General features: G+C 40.7%; 1 protein-coding gene across 1 annotated transcript; it reads right to left on the reverse strand.

The window, feature by feature from the left end:
* Positions 1-1,097: 1,097 nt before the first annotated feature.
* Positions 1,098-20,172, reverse strand: UBE2QL1 (ubiquitin conjugating enzyme E2 QL1). The gene is made up of 2 exons (XM_083360388.1): positions 18,332-20,172; positions 1,098-2,395 (listed from the first exon to the last, which is right to left on the reverse strand). Exons 1-2 carry the CDS (start codon positions 19,139-19,141, stop codon positions 2,264-2,266), a joined length of 942 nt encoding a protein of 313 aa, XP_083216514.1. The 5' UTR covers positions 19,142-20,172; the 3' UTR covers positions 1,098-2,263.
* Between the last annotated feature and the right edge of the window lie 955 nt (positions 20,173-21,127).

Consider the following 21,127-nt stretch of genomic DNA (forward strand, 5'->3'; position numbering starts at 1 on the left):
AACTGGTGCTGTGGAAGAATACAGCTGATACATGCATTTTTGTATACCTAATTTTCTGTATATAATAGATTTTGCTTACCGGTATATTATTTTAGATATTTACATTTGGAGGTGAAAGATTTTTCTGGGTTGGAAGTCACAAGATAGGTTTTTGTCTGGTGGCTGCCCAAAGGTTTTCAGGTGATGTAATATCACTGGAAACAATTTTCTGGTGATGCAATACAGGAATATCAATTGAATAGGTGAGGCTGGATATTTCCAGAGTAATTGTTTGCTTTTGTTTGGAGACATGAGAATTTAAGAGTAGAGATGAGAGAGTTACGTTGCACAGAAGTTTCATGTTCTGATTCCTATCCCAAAATATCATGCCCCCTCCCAACAGAGCAAAAACCATATCCCTCCTTCAAATTAAAGTCAGATATCAGCAGTGTGAGGGGGACCATCAAGGGAAGGCTATAGGCTGACGCCCTATGATATCCAAAGTAGTGCAATAACGTGTAGACTCTGTTCCTTTCCTTTTAAAGATGCTCACATCGAACTGTGTAATTGAAATGCCGTAATGTGGAATGTTTTTTGTATGTATGTCACCCAGCTTTCACAACCACACAATGCTGTTTACTTCCATGCTCTATGCGAGGTAGTATTTCTTCAGATGTTTCCCTGCCCCCCCCTTTGCTTGTTAAGTCTTGATTTTTGGCTATCAGCCAAGAGGATACAATTCCCTACAGGCAGCGAATTACTCTCCATATCTTTTAGAGCAGTGGAAAAAAAATAAATTTCTTTGCTATAGACCTCTTCCCAGTTAAAAAAAAATATCAGATGTTCAAGCGGAAAGAAATAATACTCTGTATTAATATCATCAACAGCAGCAATGGTATTAAGCAATAAGCTTTCTTTTTTACATACACATTGCTAAAATCTGTGTAACATGAACAGGTTTTTGACAGACCAAAGCCTCAGTCTGAAATTTGCTCATTAGGAAGTATTATAGCTGTAACATTTCTAATGTTACACTGCAGTGCAATGATTTAAAGTAGAATGATTTAAATATCAAGACAATCAAATGGTTCAACTGATTTTATTTAGAATGGGTCCAATGCAATTTTCCATTTGGGTTCCATATTTCAGATTCACCCTTTGTATCCCTCAGAACACTATAAGAAGTCTTAAAAATCAGTTTTAATATAAGAAAGAATGTGAATCCTTAGTACCTGCTTGACATTTATATACGTTTCTGACACGGGACTCAAATGTACTTGTTTTTTATCTTGTCAAAAGGAAATCCAGGCATGCAAATAATTCTAAAGATGCCTTATTTTTTTTTAAAACAAAAATCTGACTTAGTTTTTGTAACAGGTCTATCGTTTCAAGCTGAATACCATGCATTTAAGGTTAAGCCTTCTGCAATCTGCTTTTGGTCATTGCAGAAGTGAACAGGAAAATATGCTCACCCTACTGGGAAGATGAGAATTATTTGGCCACCAGTTCCTTGCAATCTCCCACTTATGGGCTCCTCCAATTTCTACCTGACCTTCATGGGATCAGACTGATTTTACTGGTGAACAATTGCACTCCACATATCACACAGCTAGCACATTTTGACACACGGAGTGCTTTTCCTTTTAAATACTAGTCTTTGTGTCTTTGCTAGAATCCTGACTTTTTATTTTAATGAACATAAGGTCATGTTACAGAGCACAAATGAGGTCTAAAATTCAGCCACAGCAGACCACGGCTCCACAGAAAACACATCTTCAAGGTAGGTTGACCTGCTTGAAAAGGAGATTAAAAAAACAGCACAGCAAACATGGATCTTCAATGCACTGTTTCTCTAATTAAATATTAACGGCTTCATTTCACATTTAAATGAATTAAGCATCAATGGATGGACTTTCCACTACCACCAGCTGTTGTTGCTGTGCCATGGGGAAAAGCAGGTGACAATGTGGCTCAGATGGGAGAAAGGGGACATGGTTGATAGGGGCAAGTGATCTCAGCATCTGCACTAAAGTGACGTAAGATGATCCACCAATCATTCACCTGTTTCAAAATATAATCTTCTACAGCATTTCCCTTCCTTTCCTTTGTAAACAGATCTGCTCATAAATAATTTGGATGTCTCCGTGACATTCATGATACTTAACAGAAGCTGAAGTAGAAAAGGATGGATGTGGTATACAGCATCGAGAAAATGTCAAAAAGTACTTCATTTTTGTGGTTGAGTTGTGTTGTTTAGCCTCTGATGAGTGGATTTCAAGTTGTATCAGCCATCAGACACGGGAGGAGTGACCCATCCATATTTTTCATGGGTCTTCACCAAGCTCTTAAAAGTTGCTTCAGCTTCCTTACGACTAAAGGACTTTTTAGATTTTCCAGCTTTTCTGCAGATGCGGCCCTGAAAATAAGAAAATAACCAAGAGAAGAAAATTTAGGAATCTGGTATTCCACAGATACTGGCAATAATAACCACACTTTATTACGTATTGGAGCTTTCCATTGGCAAAGCTTCTCTTTACCAGAAGACACATTGATGACATTTTTTTTGTCACAAATTTCTCTAGCTGTCCCACCCATTATTTTCTATGATTCTGGCTCATTTCTGCCCTTTTTTTTCCCCCCTGGAGAAACTAGCGGAAAATGCATGGAAGTGTAACTACCCACCACATTTACTTTCTAAGTGTTCCAGAGAGCTAATATTATAAACAGAAAGAATGCTAGATGCTGTTTTTAAACTTTTGTGTTATGCCAGTTTCTTATTTGCATATTTTGAAATCCAAATACATGAAATCGGGTGGAAATGCACCCTGTTGCCTACCCTTTTGTAGACTGCTTTGTGTCGTTACTACACAATATTTCAAGGATTATGTGGGGAAAAATCAGAAGGAAACACAGTAATTTAGAACTTTAAAAAGCATTTCACTCTTATTTCTAAAAAAACACATTAATTCGTAGCTCTACCATCTGTCCTGAAAGTCTTTAGAGAAAACGTCACACCCCCAACAGTCATTTCCAGGCCTTTGTGTCTTTGCTTCAATATCTATGTTTTGCCCACCTAACACCTGTGTTACATCTGCTACTTATCCACTCAACATTATTTCTCCCTTGGAATATAAGAACAGGGGTAATAAAAGCATTATCCCCTTCTTGCTCCTTCAAAATTGTATTTGGGAAAGGTAAAGGTCTTTAAAATGCACTATCCTTTAACTTTGTGTGCAAATGCTGGGAGTGTGTGTGTGGGAGTGTGAGTGGAGATATCTTAAACCGTAATGTTGGCTTCTTAAAATGTTGGCCATTCTTAAAAGGGAAGCGTAAGACATTTTTATCTGTGAAATGGAAGATTCTATGCAAAAGACCCACAGCTGGAATGATAATAACAAAATGACAATCTTTATTCTTTGCACTTTCTTCATCTCTTAACAGCTTTGTAAGCCATAGCTAAATTTCTAAGCTAGGTTAAATAACTTTGGGGAAAAAGGTAAGTTAGGAAGTAGAAGCAGAGATTCAAGGAGCATTTTCTGTGAGTTTGGAATGTTCTCCCTTTAAATAAACAAACTGTGCAGATCACTTTTTGTGGTTTGAAGGAAAAAGTCTGTTTTAATGAAACTTGTTCAACATTTTTCAAGTTTTCTTGGCATGATATGGCAATCCTTTTTTCAGGATTTTTTAAATGTTAAGTCAAGCCTGCAGCCTTGGACCTTCCAGATGGGGTTTATTCCATCTACTAATGAAAGCCAACCTGCTTAGCATTTTTGATCAGCTAGGGTCAGATAGAGGCCACCATTTTGGTTCATCCGCTAAAACATTAAGACACTTGAATATAATGATTAAGAACAACCAAATATGAGATGCAGAATACACAACTTTTTTCCCCGTAGAGGTATCTTAAAAATACTAGACTGAACTCAGCAAATCCCAACAACATTGATTATAGTAAAATCACTATACCATCTTAAAAGTCTTGTTTTGTTTTTCTATACAAACTAGGTCTTAGCAGGAAACAGCACCTGGGTAACCTTGTTTGGGTTCTGAAACAGCAGTTTGATACTTGGGTGGGAGATCTCCAAAGAATATCAAAGTTGTAGACTGGGAAGTTAAAAAATCATCCTGGAAAAAGGCAATGGAAAGCGCTTCTTACTGCTGCTAAGAATATTACTTGGGCATGTCCATGAAATCCAGGAATCCAACTTTATTTTAAAGCACACTTTGTGTAATAAATGTACACTACTTTAGTCTTATGTAACTTTGAAAGGAACCTCAAACTGCTCTTTGCTAGAATGCAAGAATTTTGTAATCACCCCGTGGCCTCAGAGGACTACAGTTTCCAGAATTCCCCAAGAAAATCTTATCCTTAGGTCTAAGGTGCAGCCATGCCTAGTAAATCTATTACAAAGGAGAGATGTTCAGGGACATGAATTTCAGAAAGGAAAGACAGAGATAGGAGACAAAGAGAAGAGACAAGTAAACAAAGAAGGAAATAAAGACTGTAAGAGAAAGTTGAAGGACAATTTATTTAACTAGAAAATTGGAAATGTCATATACACATGCACAAGAAAGTACTACCTGTATGAGGCAATATCCTACAGGAAGTACAGTGGAGAAAATAAATCGAACAAACAAAATGGAGACTACTCCTCCCACCTCCATCTTTTTGGCTATGACCAGGGTCAAACCCAGTTCATCTCTGCTTAATCCCATCAAACCCAAAATTGACCCTCCCTGGCACTGTAGTTTTAGTTTAACAGAAGCCTGTATGAAACTCTGAACTTATGAAATCACTTTGACTCCGTTTGCTTCTCTGCATCCTATGATCTCTATGGGTCTTTCCCAACTACTGAATCAAATTATTATCCATGCATCCTTGAATTGGCAGAAGGCACGAAATTGCTGTTCCTCACTGTGGATCTATATTGTTTCTTCCCAGGCACATTCCCCCAGCACAACTACCTTTGCTAGGAAATAAAGCCTCATACATATACACCCCTTAAGGTTGGGCTTAAGGTGTTGTGATGGGTTTGGAATAAGGGGGAAAATGCTAGTTTAGTAATAGTACCGTTTATGATAAGTTAAGGCTGCTTCCCAAAGGACTGGAGATGGCATCAAGGAAATGTGGGAGAAAATTCCTGTTGCCAAGGAGCATCTGTGTTGTGGGTAGATGGAAATGGGGGCATGGCCCAAAAGTGACTCACAATGTGCAATAAAATGAATGAGTACTGGTGTTTGAATGTTAACACCTCTCCTACCTACCTCCTCTCCTAGCTGAAAAGAGAGAGACTAATAAAGAAGCAAACAATGGATTTGGTGTAGAATTGGATTGAATCGACTGGATATAGAAGGGATCTGAGAGAAAAGGACTGGTAGTATGGAAGGCTGCTTTCACATTCTATAACTTTGGGGACCTTGGGAGAGAAATTGGCTTCCCCATAAACAAATGCTATGAACTTCTTGAAAAGGTTTACCATTCAGGAACAACTTGTTTTAACCATGCTAGATTCATATGTAATCCTAGACTAAAAACACTGAGTTTTACCTACAACACTTGACCCAATTCCAACTTCATACTAGGTCAAAATCAAACAAACCTCATCAAAAGTGACAAACGCTTCAGAGAACTTGTCATCCTTCCTAGAATTGCCATTTGTACTCAGTGGGGGGAAAATAATCACTTTATGATAATTGTTTGTTCATGGTACCTGCAGTCAGCTTTGTTTTTCAAAACAGTGGCTGGAGTAACTGATCTCCATTTACATTTCTTATGAGCTATTTGTTTGCCTGGAAATATACTGCCTTTCTGAAAGTATCCTTCTTACTTGCGAATTAATCGGCAATGAAAATCCTGGAGAAAGTTCTACAATGATTGCCCTGACTTTGGAGCATGTTGACTGGAGGAAGAGTTCACCAGTGCTCAGGAGGATTTTAAATTTACTGACTTTACTGCTTATATGTGCTTAGTATAATAAAGTTCTTTATGGGAAAAGTGCTTGTTTCACAAAAGACATGTGTTTGCTTTTTTGCATGGTTTTATACCCTGCCCGTCAAGGAGTTCGAAAGCATGCAACTGAGAGTAGATAAATAGGTACCACTTCAATGGGAAAGTAACAGCGTTCCGTGAGCTTCATCATGCTGGCCACATGACTATGGAAGAAGCTTTGGACAATGCTGGCTCTCCTGGCTAAGAAATGAAGATGAACACTGCTCCCTAGAGCTGGAAAATGACTGGACAGGCTGAAGAAATGATTTTTTTTTAAATTTAGATTTCTGTTTAGGTGTAATGAAGTAGTAAGATTTCGATAATAAAACACTATGTGGAATAACAAAAGATCTGGACTTCAGCATTTAAGCCAGGAGTCCCCAACCCCTGGTCCGTGGACCGGTACTGGGCCGCGGCATGCCAGCAACCAGTCCGCACAAACAAGCACAACCTCATCCATGGGATGCAGGCAGCACACAAAACCATACACTCTCCAGTCCGTGGAAAAACCTTTCTCCACAGAATTGGTCCCTGGCGCCCAAAAGGTTGGGGACTTCTGATTTAAGCAATCCTTGAAAATGAATTGCACAGAAAAAGCCCCTTCCTTATTCATCTTGAGCAGTTCACAAATATACACTTAGATATATACTGGAACCAGAAAGCTGGTTTGATATACTATCTTGGTTTTTAATTTCCCTAATCTCATTAGTTTCAATATGAAACCCTCTTGGCAATTCTGCTCATAAACTCAAATTCCAGGCCATAGGATACCTTCTAGCATTCGCTAGGAGCAATTTCTCTGGTTCACTCTCATGCCTCCCCCTTATGACTCTATTTCTAGAACTCACATAACAAGGCAGTTACTACAGAAATGGTCCCATTGCATCCAATTTGCAATAACAAGCTGGAAGTGTTCTTGTCTGTGCTCTCCCCCAACTTCCCTTTGCTCAGTAGGTTATTCCTAGGGTGTTGTGAGTTCTACTACTCTGTTGTTGTTGTTAGTTGCGAAGTCGTGTCCGACCCATCGTGACCCTATGGACAACGTTCCTCCAGGCCTTCCTGTCCTCTACCATCTTCTGGAGTCCATTTAAGCTCACACCTACTGCTTCCGTGACTCCATCCAGCCACCTCATTCTCTGTCGTCCCCTTCTTCTATTGCCCTCAATCTTTCCCAGCATGAGGCTCTTCTCCAGTGAATCCTTCCTTCTCATTAGGTGGCCAAAGTATTTGAGTTTTAGCTTCAGGATCTGGCCTTCTAAAGAGCAGTCAGGGTTGATCTCCTCTAGGACTGACCGGTTTGATCGCCTTGCAGTCCAAGGGACTCGCAGGAGTCTTCTCCAGCACCATAGTTCAAAGGCTTCAATTCTTTGGCGCTCAGCCTTTCTTATGGTCCAGCTTTCACTGCCATACATTGCAACTGGGAAGACCATCGCCTTGACTATACGCCTTGACTACTACTCTAAAAGGTAGTAACTCCCAGTGTTACTGCATAAAGGCCCATGCATTAAGCCAGGGGTGTCAAACTCAATTTCACTGAGGGCCACATCAGCACTGCGGTTGCCCTCAGGGGGCTGGGTGGTTATGGCCAGGGTGGGCGTGGCCTACTAGGTGGGTGTGGCTAGAGTGCATATGGCCTACTGGGTGGGCGTGGCCAGCTCTACATTGTTCGCATCAAGGGTGCCTATGGGGGCCTGGGCAGGAGTGGGACAGATCTGAGGGTCTCTGACAGGAGGGTCTCTGGGCCAGGGCCAAGGCAGTGGGGGCCGTTCCCTCACTGTTTCTAGGATGGCTTCGCGGGCCACATGAAACCACTTCGTGGGCCGGTCCGGCCCCCGGGCCTTGAGTTTGACATGTCTACATTAAGCAGACCACTTGCAATTTTCCAGGGTAGCTGACAATAGCTGATTATTCACATTAAAGCCCTGTTGAATGCATAATTAACAATATAACTTCCTCTGTTTGTAACTATGTTAACTATTTAAAAATTATCTGAAAAGGAGAATTTCATAAAACCAGATTTGCTTACTTCGTCTTGCCAGAGTTTGATTCCCCTGCTATTTAAAGTGAATTGTAAAACTTATATTCTATGGTGATTTCTGACTTGACTGCAGCATTAACTTGATTTTTCCCCATTACCTGAACGTGTTCAAAATAGGGTAAGGCATATACGAACAATGGCAGGCACACTAATTATTACATTTTTAAAAAACCCAAAAATGATAACATAAAACGAGATTGAAACCATTGTTGCTACAATCTGAGGTACCCATTCAGAAACCAGGGTTCAGAATTAAAAGCTTGAGATCAGACAACTCTAGCATTGGATCTGCCTGATTCATAATCCAGGGAATGCTAAAGCAGCACTTATATGCACTACATCCCTCCCAAATTCTGCTTGTATGGCATCTGCAGGACCCCAAAACTGTTTAAAAAATGTTTTTTAAACTGCTGAAACTTTCCTAGATTCAGCAATATACATATCCAATGAGATTTCAACAATTTTGCCTGAAATATATTGGGTGGTTTGATTCACTGGCTCTGCAAGTAGCTTTTTTCAAATTAGCTATCTTGTTTGGAAACTTACTTTATATCATAGCCACACAACAAAAGATGAGGCTACTAAAATGTGAATTATTAAAGAATGTTTGCTTACACTCATTATTTATTAGAAGATGGTGTAAAATTTTATGAAAATGAGGAAAGTAAGAAGAATTGATTGGTGTTTGTGTTTATGTCTATGTGTGTGTGTATATATATATATATCCACAAACACACCACACACACACACACACACACAAATTCTTTCAGGAGCTCAAGTACATGTCATTCCAATAAATCCTGTTTATAATCAGTTGTGTACAAATCCTGCTATTATCAGCAGGGTTCAGCCAAGCATAATAATGATAGTTTCTATGACCAAATGTTCCTGAATTTATGAGCTTTCTATGTTCTTACTATAGAATTGTTACTCCCTTTTGGAGCTTTATTCAGGAAAAAACAAAAACAAAATAGCTCCGTCCCTTGAGCCATGAAGTTCTTTCTTGAAATACTATTATCTGCATTCCTTTTCTTGTTCTGTAGAGGAAGAGTGATTCTCCTCTCCTCTGTTCGGTATTCTGTTTTATAAAATAATTATGACACAGTCCATTTAGGCAGAAAACATTACGGGAGCCCTGGTGGCGCAATGGTTAGAATGCAGTATTGAGGGCTAACTCTGCCCATAGCCTGGAGTTCGATTCTGATGGGCTCAAGGTTGACTCAGCCTTTCATCCTTCTGAGGTTGGTAAAATGAGGATCCAGATAGTTGGGGGCAATATGATGACATTTATAAACCACTCAGAGAGTGCTGTAAAGCACTATGAAGTGGTATATAAGTCTAAGTTTTAAAATAGTGGTATATAAGTGGTAAAAGGTAAAGGTAAAGGTTCCCTTGCACATGCGTGCTAATCGTTTCCAACTCTAGGGGCCGGTGCTCATCTCCGTTTCAAAGCCGAAGAGCCAGCGCTTGTCTGAGGACGTCTCCGTGGTCATATGGCCGGCATGACTGGACGTCAAAGGCGCACGGAACGCTGTTACTTTCCCACCGTAGGGGTCCCTATTTTTCTACTTGCATTTTTACGTGCTTTCAAACTGCTAGGTTGGCAGAAGCTGGGACGAGTAACAGGCGCTCACTGTTACGCGGCACTCAGGATTCGACCCACCAAACTGCCGACCTTCTGATCGACAAGCTCAGCATCCTAACCCACTGAGCCGTGTCCCTATATAAGTGGTATATAAGTCTAAGTATTACAAACTTGGTCCTTGAGACACTACATCAGGGGTGTCAAACTGCCGGCCCGTGGGCCGATTGCATCATACTGAGGCCACACCCACCCCAGCTCCAGCAATGCAAAAAAAGTCATATGTCACAACATGTCATGTGACGCAGCAAATTTGACACCTGTGCACTACATGAACCACATACTCCTATCTCATTAAGTTTTACCTGCAATTCAACCAAATCAAAACTTGATCCTAAAGTTAGATTTGGCATGGTCACTTTGTGAAAGAGTGGGCTGAAGGCTTATATCATTTTTATTTTTTAAAGAAAGCCAGCAGGATATTTGTAGGACCCAAAAGCATTCTAGAAATAAAGATTAGTCTTGAAGTTGGTACTTTGCCTTGCCATATGTTATAACCTTCCATTATATTTTTCTTTAAAAAAATCTGAAACAAAATCTAATGGACTCTGAAGCTTGGCAAGTATTATGGGAGGTCTCTGGAGGTATTACAGCAGAGACCAACTTTTATGTAATTTACATTCATTTCAGTGCTGCCTTGCACCAGAGTACTTCCTGCCAGATTTTACTCCTTATTTTAAACTTATTCAGAAATAACATATATTGACTTAAATGGAAATTCTGAATAGACATGCATGGCAACCCTTCTGCTATCAAGATAATTTCATGTGAATTAGCTTGTTGACCATGGCCAATGTTAATCATGATAACTAAATTATTCTTGCCCTGTACACCGCCCTGAGTCCTTCGGGAGAAGGGCGGTATAGAAATATTAATAAATTAAATAAATTAAATTAAATGACACTTCAACATTCCAAGACACATACAACACTGAGTGTTAAACAAAGAAAACACTCCATGGAACAGGCACAACTTATATAATATCCATGAAATGTTCTTGATCAGGGGTCCCCAACCCCCGATCCATGGACCGGTACCAGGCTACGTCATGCCAGCAACCGGTCCACACAAACAAGCAAAGCTATGGGATGCAAGCAGCACACAAAACCATGCACTCTCCGGTCCCTAGAAAAACATCTCTCCACGGAACCGGTCCCTGGTGCCCAAAAGGTTGGGGACCTCTGTTCTTGATTACAATCCTTCTACAGTAATCCCTTTTCATTGGACATGATGACTAGAACTGATCACTAGGTTCTTTTGAGCCCTAGTAATAAGCTTCTCCAGTTTCAGCTGTCCACTTTGGGATGGGTATGTTGAGCTTCCCCTATCTATAATCTAGATGTACTGGATGTCAGCTCCAAGAATTCTCAGCCAAAATGATGGTGCTGTCTGGGAAGTCTTTAAGAGATAAAAAAATACAAAACTCAGGAAGCTATCTAGTTGGCAAAACCTGGGATAAATGATCCTATTGCCTTATGTATTTTTTTTAAAAAAACAACTATTGCAATTGCCTAATTAAAATGACAGAAATTCTAAAGATATTATAAAGGGATGCAAGGTGTCAATTTATAAAGATAGCACAAAAATGACTACAGTAGTGTACATTTCAACATCTCTCCTGGCAGATGAGAAAAGAGAGTTGTAATGGAATCAGTGTTTCTCTCACTGATCAGAGCGCTTTGGTACAGCCTGTCTTAGCAACAGAATGATCACCGTTATATAACACAGAGTGTGGCTCTAAATGCTTGATAGCAGTTGCTCAGATTATCATGAAATTACTGACCACTCTGTACTTTTAATGATAGCTCCTTTATTCCTAATGCCATTTTTAGTAAGAATAAAATATCTTGTGCCCATTTGCAGTAATTTATTTCATTTGTTTCCCTTGGCTGTTTAATAATACTGCATAAAAAAACAGGTAGCCTGTTTTATATTAAAAATATAGGAAATAAAAACCAGTGATTCAACTCTAGTGAAATATTGCAGGGTGAATTACTGACATACAATAGGCCACTCTTGTCTGATCAGAAGGAAGAGCCGTTTATTTAAAAGCAGTCTTTCTCATTAGCAAATGACTTTAGGATATAAACTTTAAAAGCCTTCTATTTATTAGATTTTGGCTCATCCTGAAAATCTAAGAAGTCTCTACTATTTAGGGGACTTTTAAAAAGGCCAGAGCTGTAGTCCAGTGTTTCCCAACCTTAGGAACTTGAAGATGCGTGGACTTCAACTCCCAGAATTCCCCAGCCAGCATAGCAGCATCTTCAAGTTCCTAAGGTTGGGAAACGCTGCTGTAGTCTATATAGGAATGCTGAAAAACATATCCCAGAAGACAAGGGCCAACCAATTATCTACCATTGCCTTGAAAACAGTCAGCAATTGAGATCAACTTGAAGGAGTTTTTAGTTTGTAATATTTTTAATCTAAAGAAAGTATTTTTCAGTTATAACATAAAACCTTTACACTATTTCTGATTCCCTTCTTCCACATGATTAAAGAAGTATTGAAAGCTTATGTTAAATAAGCATATTTAAGTCATCTTCCGGTTCATTTTAAAATGCTCATTCTTTATTTATTTGTGAAAAATAACCTTCTATTAAAACATGGATACAGCTAGAACAAAAGAGTAAGCCACTACATTGCTAAGGAATTGTGAATTTATTAGTTCAGTCTCTTTTTTCAATGATAGCTAGTTATTTGATCCCAGGGACTCAATGGAATCTGATCTCCTTGGGCAATACAGAGCAAAGCATAATCTCATTAAAATAAGAGGCATAAAAGCCATGAAGTGAAGCTAAGATTAAGGAGATAAAGTTAATTTATCTTTAAGGTATCACAAGAGTCATTTTCTGTTTTTAGAAGAGTAATGGTTGAGTCACAGAAAGCAATTAAGTAGAAGCCCATTTTCTATTTGCCAGGCTATAAAAAACTCAAGCACAACCGATTTACATTATGTATAAAGGGATATGAATTTAGTCAAGTAAATAATGAAATATGACACAATAAATTTGTTTAATTAAATATACAAACACTTCTTCCCAAAATGGATATTTACAGAATATAAATATTTACAATACTTATTTTATCAGGGAAACAAAATCCACAGATCTTTAATGAAGAATTTTGGAAATGGAAGAATAGTGTTGTATTCAATGTCATACTGTTTGTGGAAAAATGAGCATGGATTGCTTGCATCAAGAAAACTCTTCTATCATAACCTTGGATGGAGATCAAGGATTGCAGGAATGGAATTGGAATATTTGAACCAAATGTACAATATTTTCTAAAACTTGAAAATCTATTTCTCTAAGGTTTTTCTTATAAAGAGAGGCAAGCCCCCCTCCACTGCTTCATTTTTAGTCCTTGATAAATGAAACATCAAAGTATTTTCTCACTAATGGAACATAATTTCATTGTGGTTTGGCAGACAAAAACTAGATAAATGTATTCATACTTTTAAGTATGGAAGATGGACTATTTCAATTACAACATACAGTTGTTTCAGAATTGAAAAAGTTATAATTTAATAGAAACTTGATTTAAATCAATACACAAGTTATTCTCTCGGTGATTTAAATGATACTTTTACTCGTTTTAAAAAAGGATACATAGTCCACTATCTATTTAATGGAATGTCATTTATTGGTGCACTAATAATATATTCAGGGTGCTAACTTAGTAATATATCATGCAGTATGCTCACCTGGTAGGGTAGTTATTTTCAATGTTTAGGTTATTTTCTAAAATATTTGACTTTTCACAGACTAATTCTTTTCACAGGATTTAATTCTAAATAACTCTCCTACTAGAGAGCTGAAGGCAACCAATAACCATTGGACATTGTCCTTCTATGGAAGAACATTATTGCAAATGGGAGACTGACCTCATCTTTATAGTTCTCAACAACCACAGGAAATATGCTGCCTTCTTCTGTGCCGTAAACCGGGATGGTGTGAGTGAGCTTGAATTGGTTTGTAATGCATTATTGCAGGCAAGCTTGGGGATACTTTGATATACAGATAATCCTTCTTGTTCAGTGACTGTTCAAAATTATGATGGCCCTGAACAAATGGTACCTATGATTAGTCTTTGGAGTTCCAGCTCTGCAATATCCATGTAGTCACATGATTACAATTTCCAATGTTCCCTGCCAGCTTCTCCCAAGCAAAGTCAAAGGGAAGTTTTGGCAGGAAGTTGGAAGTCATGATCATGAAGTACACACCCTTAATGATCTGTGCAGTTTTCCCTTAAAAACGGCAACTGGGACCGCTGAATTTGCTATTACTGAGCAATACAATCACATGATGTCATAGTTTACGACTGTACTGATTAACAATGGAAATTTCAGTCCCAATTGCCATTATAACCCATACAGTGGGTTTTTCTTTTATGTGGACTACAACAGTTCTATGACAAAGAATTTGGAAACTATTGTATTAACTTAATAATCTGGCAAGTTTTTGCCTATATAGAGGAAAATATATATTATGCCAGAGATGTTCAGTGCTCCTAACATACCAGCTTGGACAACTGGTTGGAGACATAGGAACACAGAACTTATGCTTAAATACTATGTAGATCTATAACAACCGTCTAAATTCTCCATTTGGAAATTAACATAAATGAAAAAGGTCGTTCAAGGTACCGGTAGCTAAAGAGGGGGGAAAAGTATCATACATTCTAATTCAGATAGCCACTCTGGATCTTACACAGAGAGTTGCATGTAACTTATAATTTTTTATCCAAATATTTACTAGTTACTATGTAAAACATCCTGAGCAGTGTAAACCATCAACTTGCAATAAATATAAAATATGATAAAATACACAAAATATAACCAATGATCATGAACAATGCATCAGCATTATCCTGTGATGCTTTATTTTAGTGTGTGGGGAGGTGAGGGGTAAGTGGAAAAAGTATTAGGAGAATAGGCGCCATAGTGGGGGGAAAAACTGTTTACCTGATTGATGCTAATGATTATCTGTAAATAGCCAGGAATAACTGAATGGGAGAAAATATCTGTTTGGGTATCCTATTCTTACCAGTTAATACCCAAACCTTAACTCCAGTGTATTAACAAGGTAGCTTTGGCAGAGGGCTAACTTTTTTTGCAGATCCTGCAGATATTGAGATATAGATAGATAGATAGATAGATAGATAGATAGATAGATAGATAGACAGACAGACAGACAGATAGATACATAGATAAATGTGTTTATATTACATATTGGGCTGTTAGTTTTAGTGATGATTGCTATAGTATCTGTCTGCCATCAGAACAGACATTGCTCTTCAGCCTTCTCAATAAAGCCTCTAAAGATGTTTCAGAGAATTTGTGGACATTTCAGATAAACTGCTGTAGTGGGGTAGTTGAGTGAAGGCAAAAAGAATGACCTCCTCCTTGCATGGTGGCATGGTATGTAATACAAGACTGTACCCACAGCAGTCAGAGCTGCATTTCAATGCAATTTTAAGATTTTATCCTTTCATTTAATAGATTAATAAAGAGTCACTGATTTAGTCTTAAGAGATTAATAAGCTTAATGTGCATTAATGGAGTTTAATTTTTAACAACACGTATTTAAATATTTATTTTATTTTTTTATTTTTTTTAAATAAAATTTATACATTGCCTCAATCCATTCAGACTCTGGGCAGTTCACAGTAGATATAATAAAATACAAGTATCTAATTTAACATATTAGAATTTTTTAAAAGTGATTTAAAAGTAGTCACCCATTTGTATTCATTTTATAAGCAGGTGAAAGTTTTTAGACATCAAAACTAAACAGCAATCTTTCCAAGCCTTATGTAAATGTCTAGTATAGCGCTTGAAATATTGGACCAGCACAGGAGAGCGTTGAATTTGTGCTTCAACCTCAGCCATCGAAACTCATTGGAATCTGGGTCAGTCACTCTCAGCGCAACATACAGGGTGATTGTTCTAGAGGAGAATAGGAATAAGCACTATGAACTGAAGAGATATATAAATCTAATAAATAAATATCTTTTAAAAAGGGTGCAACCTAACAGAAAAAAATTCAAAAGACTGCACCAAGAAATTAACATTTCCTCCATTTCAACGGGATTTAAACTGAAGAATTCATTGTACTGGGATTCTTCTGGTATCATTCATTGCCCACTATACTTGCACTCCCTTGGTTCAACTAAACATATGTTACATTAAATGCCTATTCACAATTTATCTGTGCTATATTAATTATTGCCCAATGCTTTACAATGCCATTTGAAAAACAGAGAAATGTTAAGAAAAATTCTTCAAGATGCAGAAGTGCAATTACTTGAAAATAGGGGCTGCGATGGTTAGTATATACCAAGCTGAATTTAAAGCAGCAAAAAATTGCTTTGCTCTGTAATCACAGATACATTTCTACAAAGAAATCAGCATAAAGCATATTAAAGATCTTGATGCCATTCTCTGGATAGGATTTTACAGTTATGCAGTGCATGTACACCTATTTTTGCACTTGGAATTTATATAGGCTTGAACCTGAAACAGGAAGATAATTTAGACAAAGGGAGAAGGTAATCTGGTCAAGATTTTTGGGTTTCCAACTCATTTATCTCAGCAAGGTTTTTAACGCTTTCAGATTACATAAATAGCTGGCATCATAACAGCCTAACTCTACTTACTCTAGCACTACCATATGGAAAACTCATACCAGAATTTTGTTAAAATGGAAAAGCTTGGTTTATTTAGGTTAGCAGTCAGCAAACTATAGTCCACAGGCCAAATCTGGCTCACTGTTTGTTTTTATACAATCCTTGAATGGATAAAGAGGCAGTTCTCCAAGTCTGAGCCTCAACCGAGGTCCCAGGTAATGATGGGGCTAAGGGCTGGGTATCCTAGGCAGTGAGCTACCAGCAGCCTCCTTGTTGGTGGGCTAGCACTGTTCAATGGCTGCTGTGCGCCTTGGCCTCTAACCAGGTCCACAGAGGTGGAAGAGGGAGAAGATCTATCCCTTTAAGGAAAACATTTGCGGATTTCCAATTTAGAGCAAAGGTGTTGTGGCTCTATCCTTCCAAAAGGAAACAATTAAATGCCTACTATACATGGTGAACCTTATCAATTGACCTTATTTCAAGATCTTGGCTCTTATGCCCCCAACTGTACACATGAATATGATTCTCTCCCTCCCGCCCCAATTTTTCACCACCGCAATAGGAGTGACATTGTGGCAAAGGATTAAGTTATTTTTCTATAGCCTATATCCTATCAATGAACATTTTGATAAATCCTTGTGCTTTGAGACAGAGTGAAAGTAAAAGGAGGTAAGTATATATAACTACCGGTAGTCTTTATTCACTCAGGTTAGATTTATGGTAACTGCAATATTTTTTGTTCTTTCTGTATGCCACAAATTGCCTTTCATTAAACCAGAGGAGAAATCTTTGAAGCATTGTATAAAAGAAAATAACTAATGCACACATCCACCCATCCTTTCACAAAAAGTGGTGGATCACAAGAGACATCTCTTCCCATTTCCATAATTTCAAAGGCCAGCCAGCATGAAGTAAACCAGAATGTAGAGGTGTATGAGATATGCAGGAACCATTAAGAGAAGCTAAATGATAATTTAGTCTTGGGGAAGTGGACAACACGAGAAAGAAACTTAGAACAACCCTGCCTTGATTCTGCTTGGTATAAGAGGAGACAGAAGGTAAACTCTGACAGGCTTTCAAGAATCTGTCATCATATCCTATAACAATAAAATAGCATTTCTATCCTCCTCATAGTAGTTTTCTGACCTGGCCTACCTCAAGCATAGTTTGGGGGCATACCATGAACTCCACCGGTTGGGTACATGCTATTTACCACTTCATAAACTGGTATAAAAATTGAAGGCTTGGGTTTACAAAAAACACTAAGCCAAAGCCAAAGCAGTTATAGGATGGCTTAGCGCACTCTATGAACTCAGCCTCTGATTAAATCTCTAAATAATAAGGTCACCAGCAGGCTTATCTGTAGCCCAGCAATATTGATATATCTGCTAATGAAGTGATGAGAGTCCTCTACAATGCTGCAGTGAAGCAAGCAGAGCCACATCTGGAGATAGTACAGAGACAGCTGCAACATCTTAGATAATCCAACTCAGGCATTTAGCTAAAAAAAAACCTCATCAAGACCATGCCATAGCCAGCCGTACCAACAGGCTGAAAAATAGCTTTTACCCGTGGGCTGTTAGGCTTTTAAAAGGGACATAATCTTATGCAGAATTGACTTGGGAGGCCGGTGTGTGGTGTAGTTGGTTCACATAGTGTGGTGGGATGGAGGGTTTGTTGTCACTGTGTGTTGGGGGGAGAGAGCACAGGGGGGGGGAGGCTCAGCTAATCTCAATGTACACATGTTGTACTTTGACAATAAAGGTTTATTATTATTATTATTATTATTATTATTATTATTATTATTATTATTATTATTATTATTATTATTATTGAGCAAATCTCCCTTACTGACCACGAAAACCAGTCATAATTAAGTTGCCAGAATATGTTTGTACCACTGTTAGGGGCCATCAGAGAAAGCCCCCCATATTTCATCCAATCAGATACTAGTTCCATCGAGGCCCCCCTCCTCTCTCTCTCTCTCTCTCAAGGTAGCCCCCCCCGCCCCCCAGCACCGCAAGTATTCCTCAGCAGCGAGTAGAAACTTCCTTACCTGGCCTTTCACAAGGCTAGCGGCAAACTGGCGCATGACAGCCTCCACGGTGTAGGCGCTTGACCATCCTCGGGGGGTGAGCAGCTCCATGCAGATGGCTCCGCCATCGAGGACGTAGCCGTTCTCCAAGCGCGGGCTGAGCACCCGCATGAAGGGCGGCGCGAAGGGGAAGTTGTCTGGGAAGGTGAGGTTGAGGAGGATGTATTCAGTGTTGGTCTCCTTCATATCCTGCCACAGCACCGAGTCCTTGTCCACCTGGTGCAGCTTCACGTTCCAGTCGAAGAGGCTCTCGTCCACAAGCTCCACCGAGATGAAGCGGTCGCTCAGGCGGGCGATGTCCTGCAGCTCCTTCATTAGCCGTCGGGTGCGCACTTGTGTGCAGTGCGCCTGCCGGCTGGCCGGCACCAAAGACGTGGAAACCAAGGCCGAGCCGGAGCGGCTAATGCCGCTGCCCCCTCCTAAAGGTTGCTCCTTCGCGGAGTCCGCCTCCTTGCCGCCGCCGCCGGGGGGCTGCGCTTTTTCTTTCCCGGCGTCGTGGGCCGCCGGCTGCTGCTGCTTCGCCAGCTCCAGGACCTTCTTCGGTTTGTGGCGAGCTGGGCTACCGCCTCGGCTGCTGCAGCTCTCTCTGCTGGGGCTGCCGCAGCCGCTAGCCGGCGTGGCTTGCAGCTGCTGCTTATTCTTATGGTGGCTTTTGCCTCGCAGCGAGGAGCCCTGCTGGAGGCTGCCGCGCCGGTGATGATGGTGCTTGGGGTCCTCCGTGTCCCTATTGTGAAGGCGAATCAGCCCGATTTTCCGAAGTAGAGTAGCCATTCCCCAACGGCCTTGAAAGGGGTCGCCGAAGCGGCAGGGCCAAACGGGGTTAGGCAAACAGCAGGAGGGGGGGGGGAGAAAGGCGAACCTCAGATCGGTCACCTGTCCGAGCTGATTAAACCGGCGACCTCGGATCCCCGGAGTTCCGAAGCCGATCGAAACAGAGGAAGCCGGGAGGACGGAGAAAGGCGCGGGGAGAAGAAGGATGCGATCTGGATGGTACTTCTCGCCCGATTGCTCCCCCCAGCCTCTTTTTCCCCGCCGTTCAGATCCCTCCTTTCAGCGGCGCCGTCGGCAACATTGCAGCATGCGAAGCGCCTCTCCCGGAATCACCAAAGCTCCGTTGCCGTGGCCATTGAATCCCCCCCCCGTTGAAAAGGAGGGGAAAGCACCCCCGGCAGCCCCCCTTTACCTCCGCCCACTCGCGCAGGCACGCTGCTGGTACCGCAGGAGGCCCCCCTTCGCTTTCACAATAACCTTCAGCTCTTCTTGACCGAAAATAAAAAAACGGGATCCTATCCGAGAATCATCCACCACCCTCCTTTCCTTTTTTTTTTTTGGCGCGGATCAAAAATCGCCCACCCACCGGCGCAAGAGCACAGCGAGGGTGGGGGGGGGTGGAAGTGGAGGGATCCCAAGGCAGTTTCTCTCCCGCCCCGCTCGGCCGGTCGACCAACGTCGTCGGTCTGCTGAAAAAATGTCCTCGCTTAGCAAGCGGTGCTCCTTCTTCCAAAAAATGAGCTTCTGGAAAAGCGGCACCGGTTGCCTTTCTTCTCCTTTGTTCCGCCTCGGGCTTCTCCCGCTTGGAAGCCGGCAGCCGGGACCGTTTTGGACTGAAGGCTTTTTTACGCTCGGGATTTTAAAAAAAAAAAGCGAGCAAGCTGTGGGAAGGTTTGGAGAGCTGTCTTCTTTTGCGCAAAAGAAGGCGACCTTCTTCAACGAGCCGGGCGTCCTGCCCTTTAGCTCACCTCTTCGACAACAGAAGTGGGGGGAACCCGAGTCAGCCGCGCGGCGGGTTCTCCTCCTCCTCCTCCTCCTCCTCCTCCCTTGCAGAGTCTGCCGCGCTTCTGCAGCGGATCTGACATTACTGGCGTCGGGGAGGAGAAAAAGCGGGCTAAACTCCACCCCGCTACTCGTGTCTGCTCACGAAGAGGACGTCCTAGCTCACGCGTTGGTAGGCTGGGCTCTTCTCTAGCTGTAGTGAAGGGGGGAGCAAGTGGGAATTACGTTGTGAGGGACTGGATGCGGGAGCGATGCGTGATTCTTTTCTCTTAAGCCTCAAAGCTTAGGTTTCCCCCAGCTTTCTTCGCCCCTTCCGCAATCACCGGTGCCAGGCAAACAAACAGGTTATCTGCCTTTTGTGCGGGGGGTGGTGGTGGTGGGGTGTAGAAAGGGCTTATAAAATTACACTAACTTAACTACCGTGCTCCTGTTTTAAAACGAGGGTTGATTGTATCTGTTGGTAAATACAAAAGGAGACAAAACAGGGAGCGTTTGGGATGCAGAGATCATAGACATTTACAACAGTTTTCTTCAAATAATTTTTTGTTATTTTCCCAAAGACAAACCCGTGTGTGAGAAACAGCGCTGTGGTGGGCTGGGAAAGAAGAGATCTGGTACCTGTGTACTGTACTTGGCAGGCTGTCTTACCGCGTGATGGAACCCCTTAAAACAGAAATATAAAACTGTTGTTTTATAAAAATTTAGTCCGGGTGATTACATGTTTGAATAATAGCCTCTTAGGTCCCATAACAACTTAAAGACTTAATGTTCATGTCTCGACGATATTAAAATATGTATTTTTGAAGAGGGTGGTGTGGTGGCCTAGTGGTGAAGACGCTATCCTCCTCACTAGGAAGGTTGAAAGTTCAGTCCTAGATAGTGGCAGACGTTTCTCTCCTAAGGTGCCAAAACAACCCCCCCACACACACACCAAACTGAACTCAGTGTGGCAGTGTCAGGAAAGACATCCCGCCAATAAACTTG

This window comes from Vipera ursinii, assembly GCF_947247035.1.
Source record: "Vipera ursinii genome assembly, chromosome: 3".
Classification (NCBI taxonomy): domain Eukaryota; kingdom Metazoa; phylum Chordata; class Lepidosauria; order Squamata; family Viperidae; genus Vipera; species Vipera ursinii.

Bases quoted from the DNA above. Each gene is read 5' to 3' on its own strand.
- UBE2QL1 (XM_083360388.1), bottom strand. From the start codon at position 19,141: ATGGCTACTCTACTTCGGAAAATCGGGCTGATTCGCCTTCACAATAGG. The intron at 2,396-18,331 runs GTAAGGAAGTTT...TCTTATTTTCAG, and splicing joins CTAGCCTTGTGAAAGGCCAG to GGCCGCATCTGCAGAAAAGC.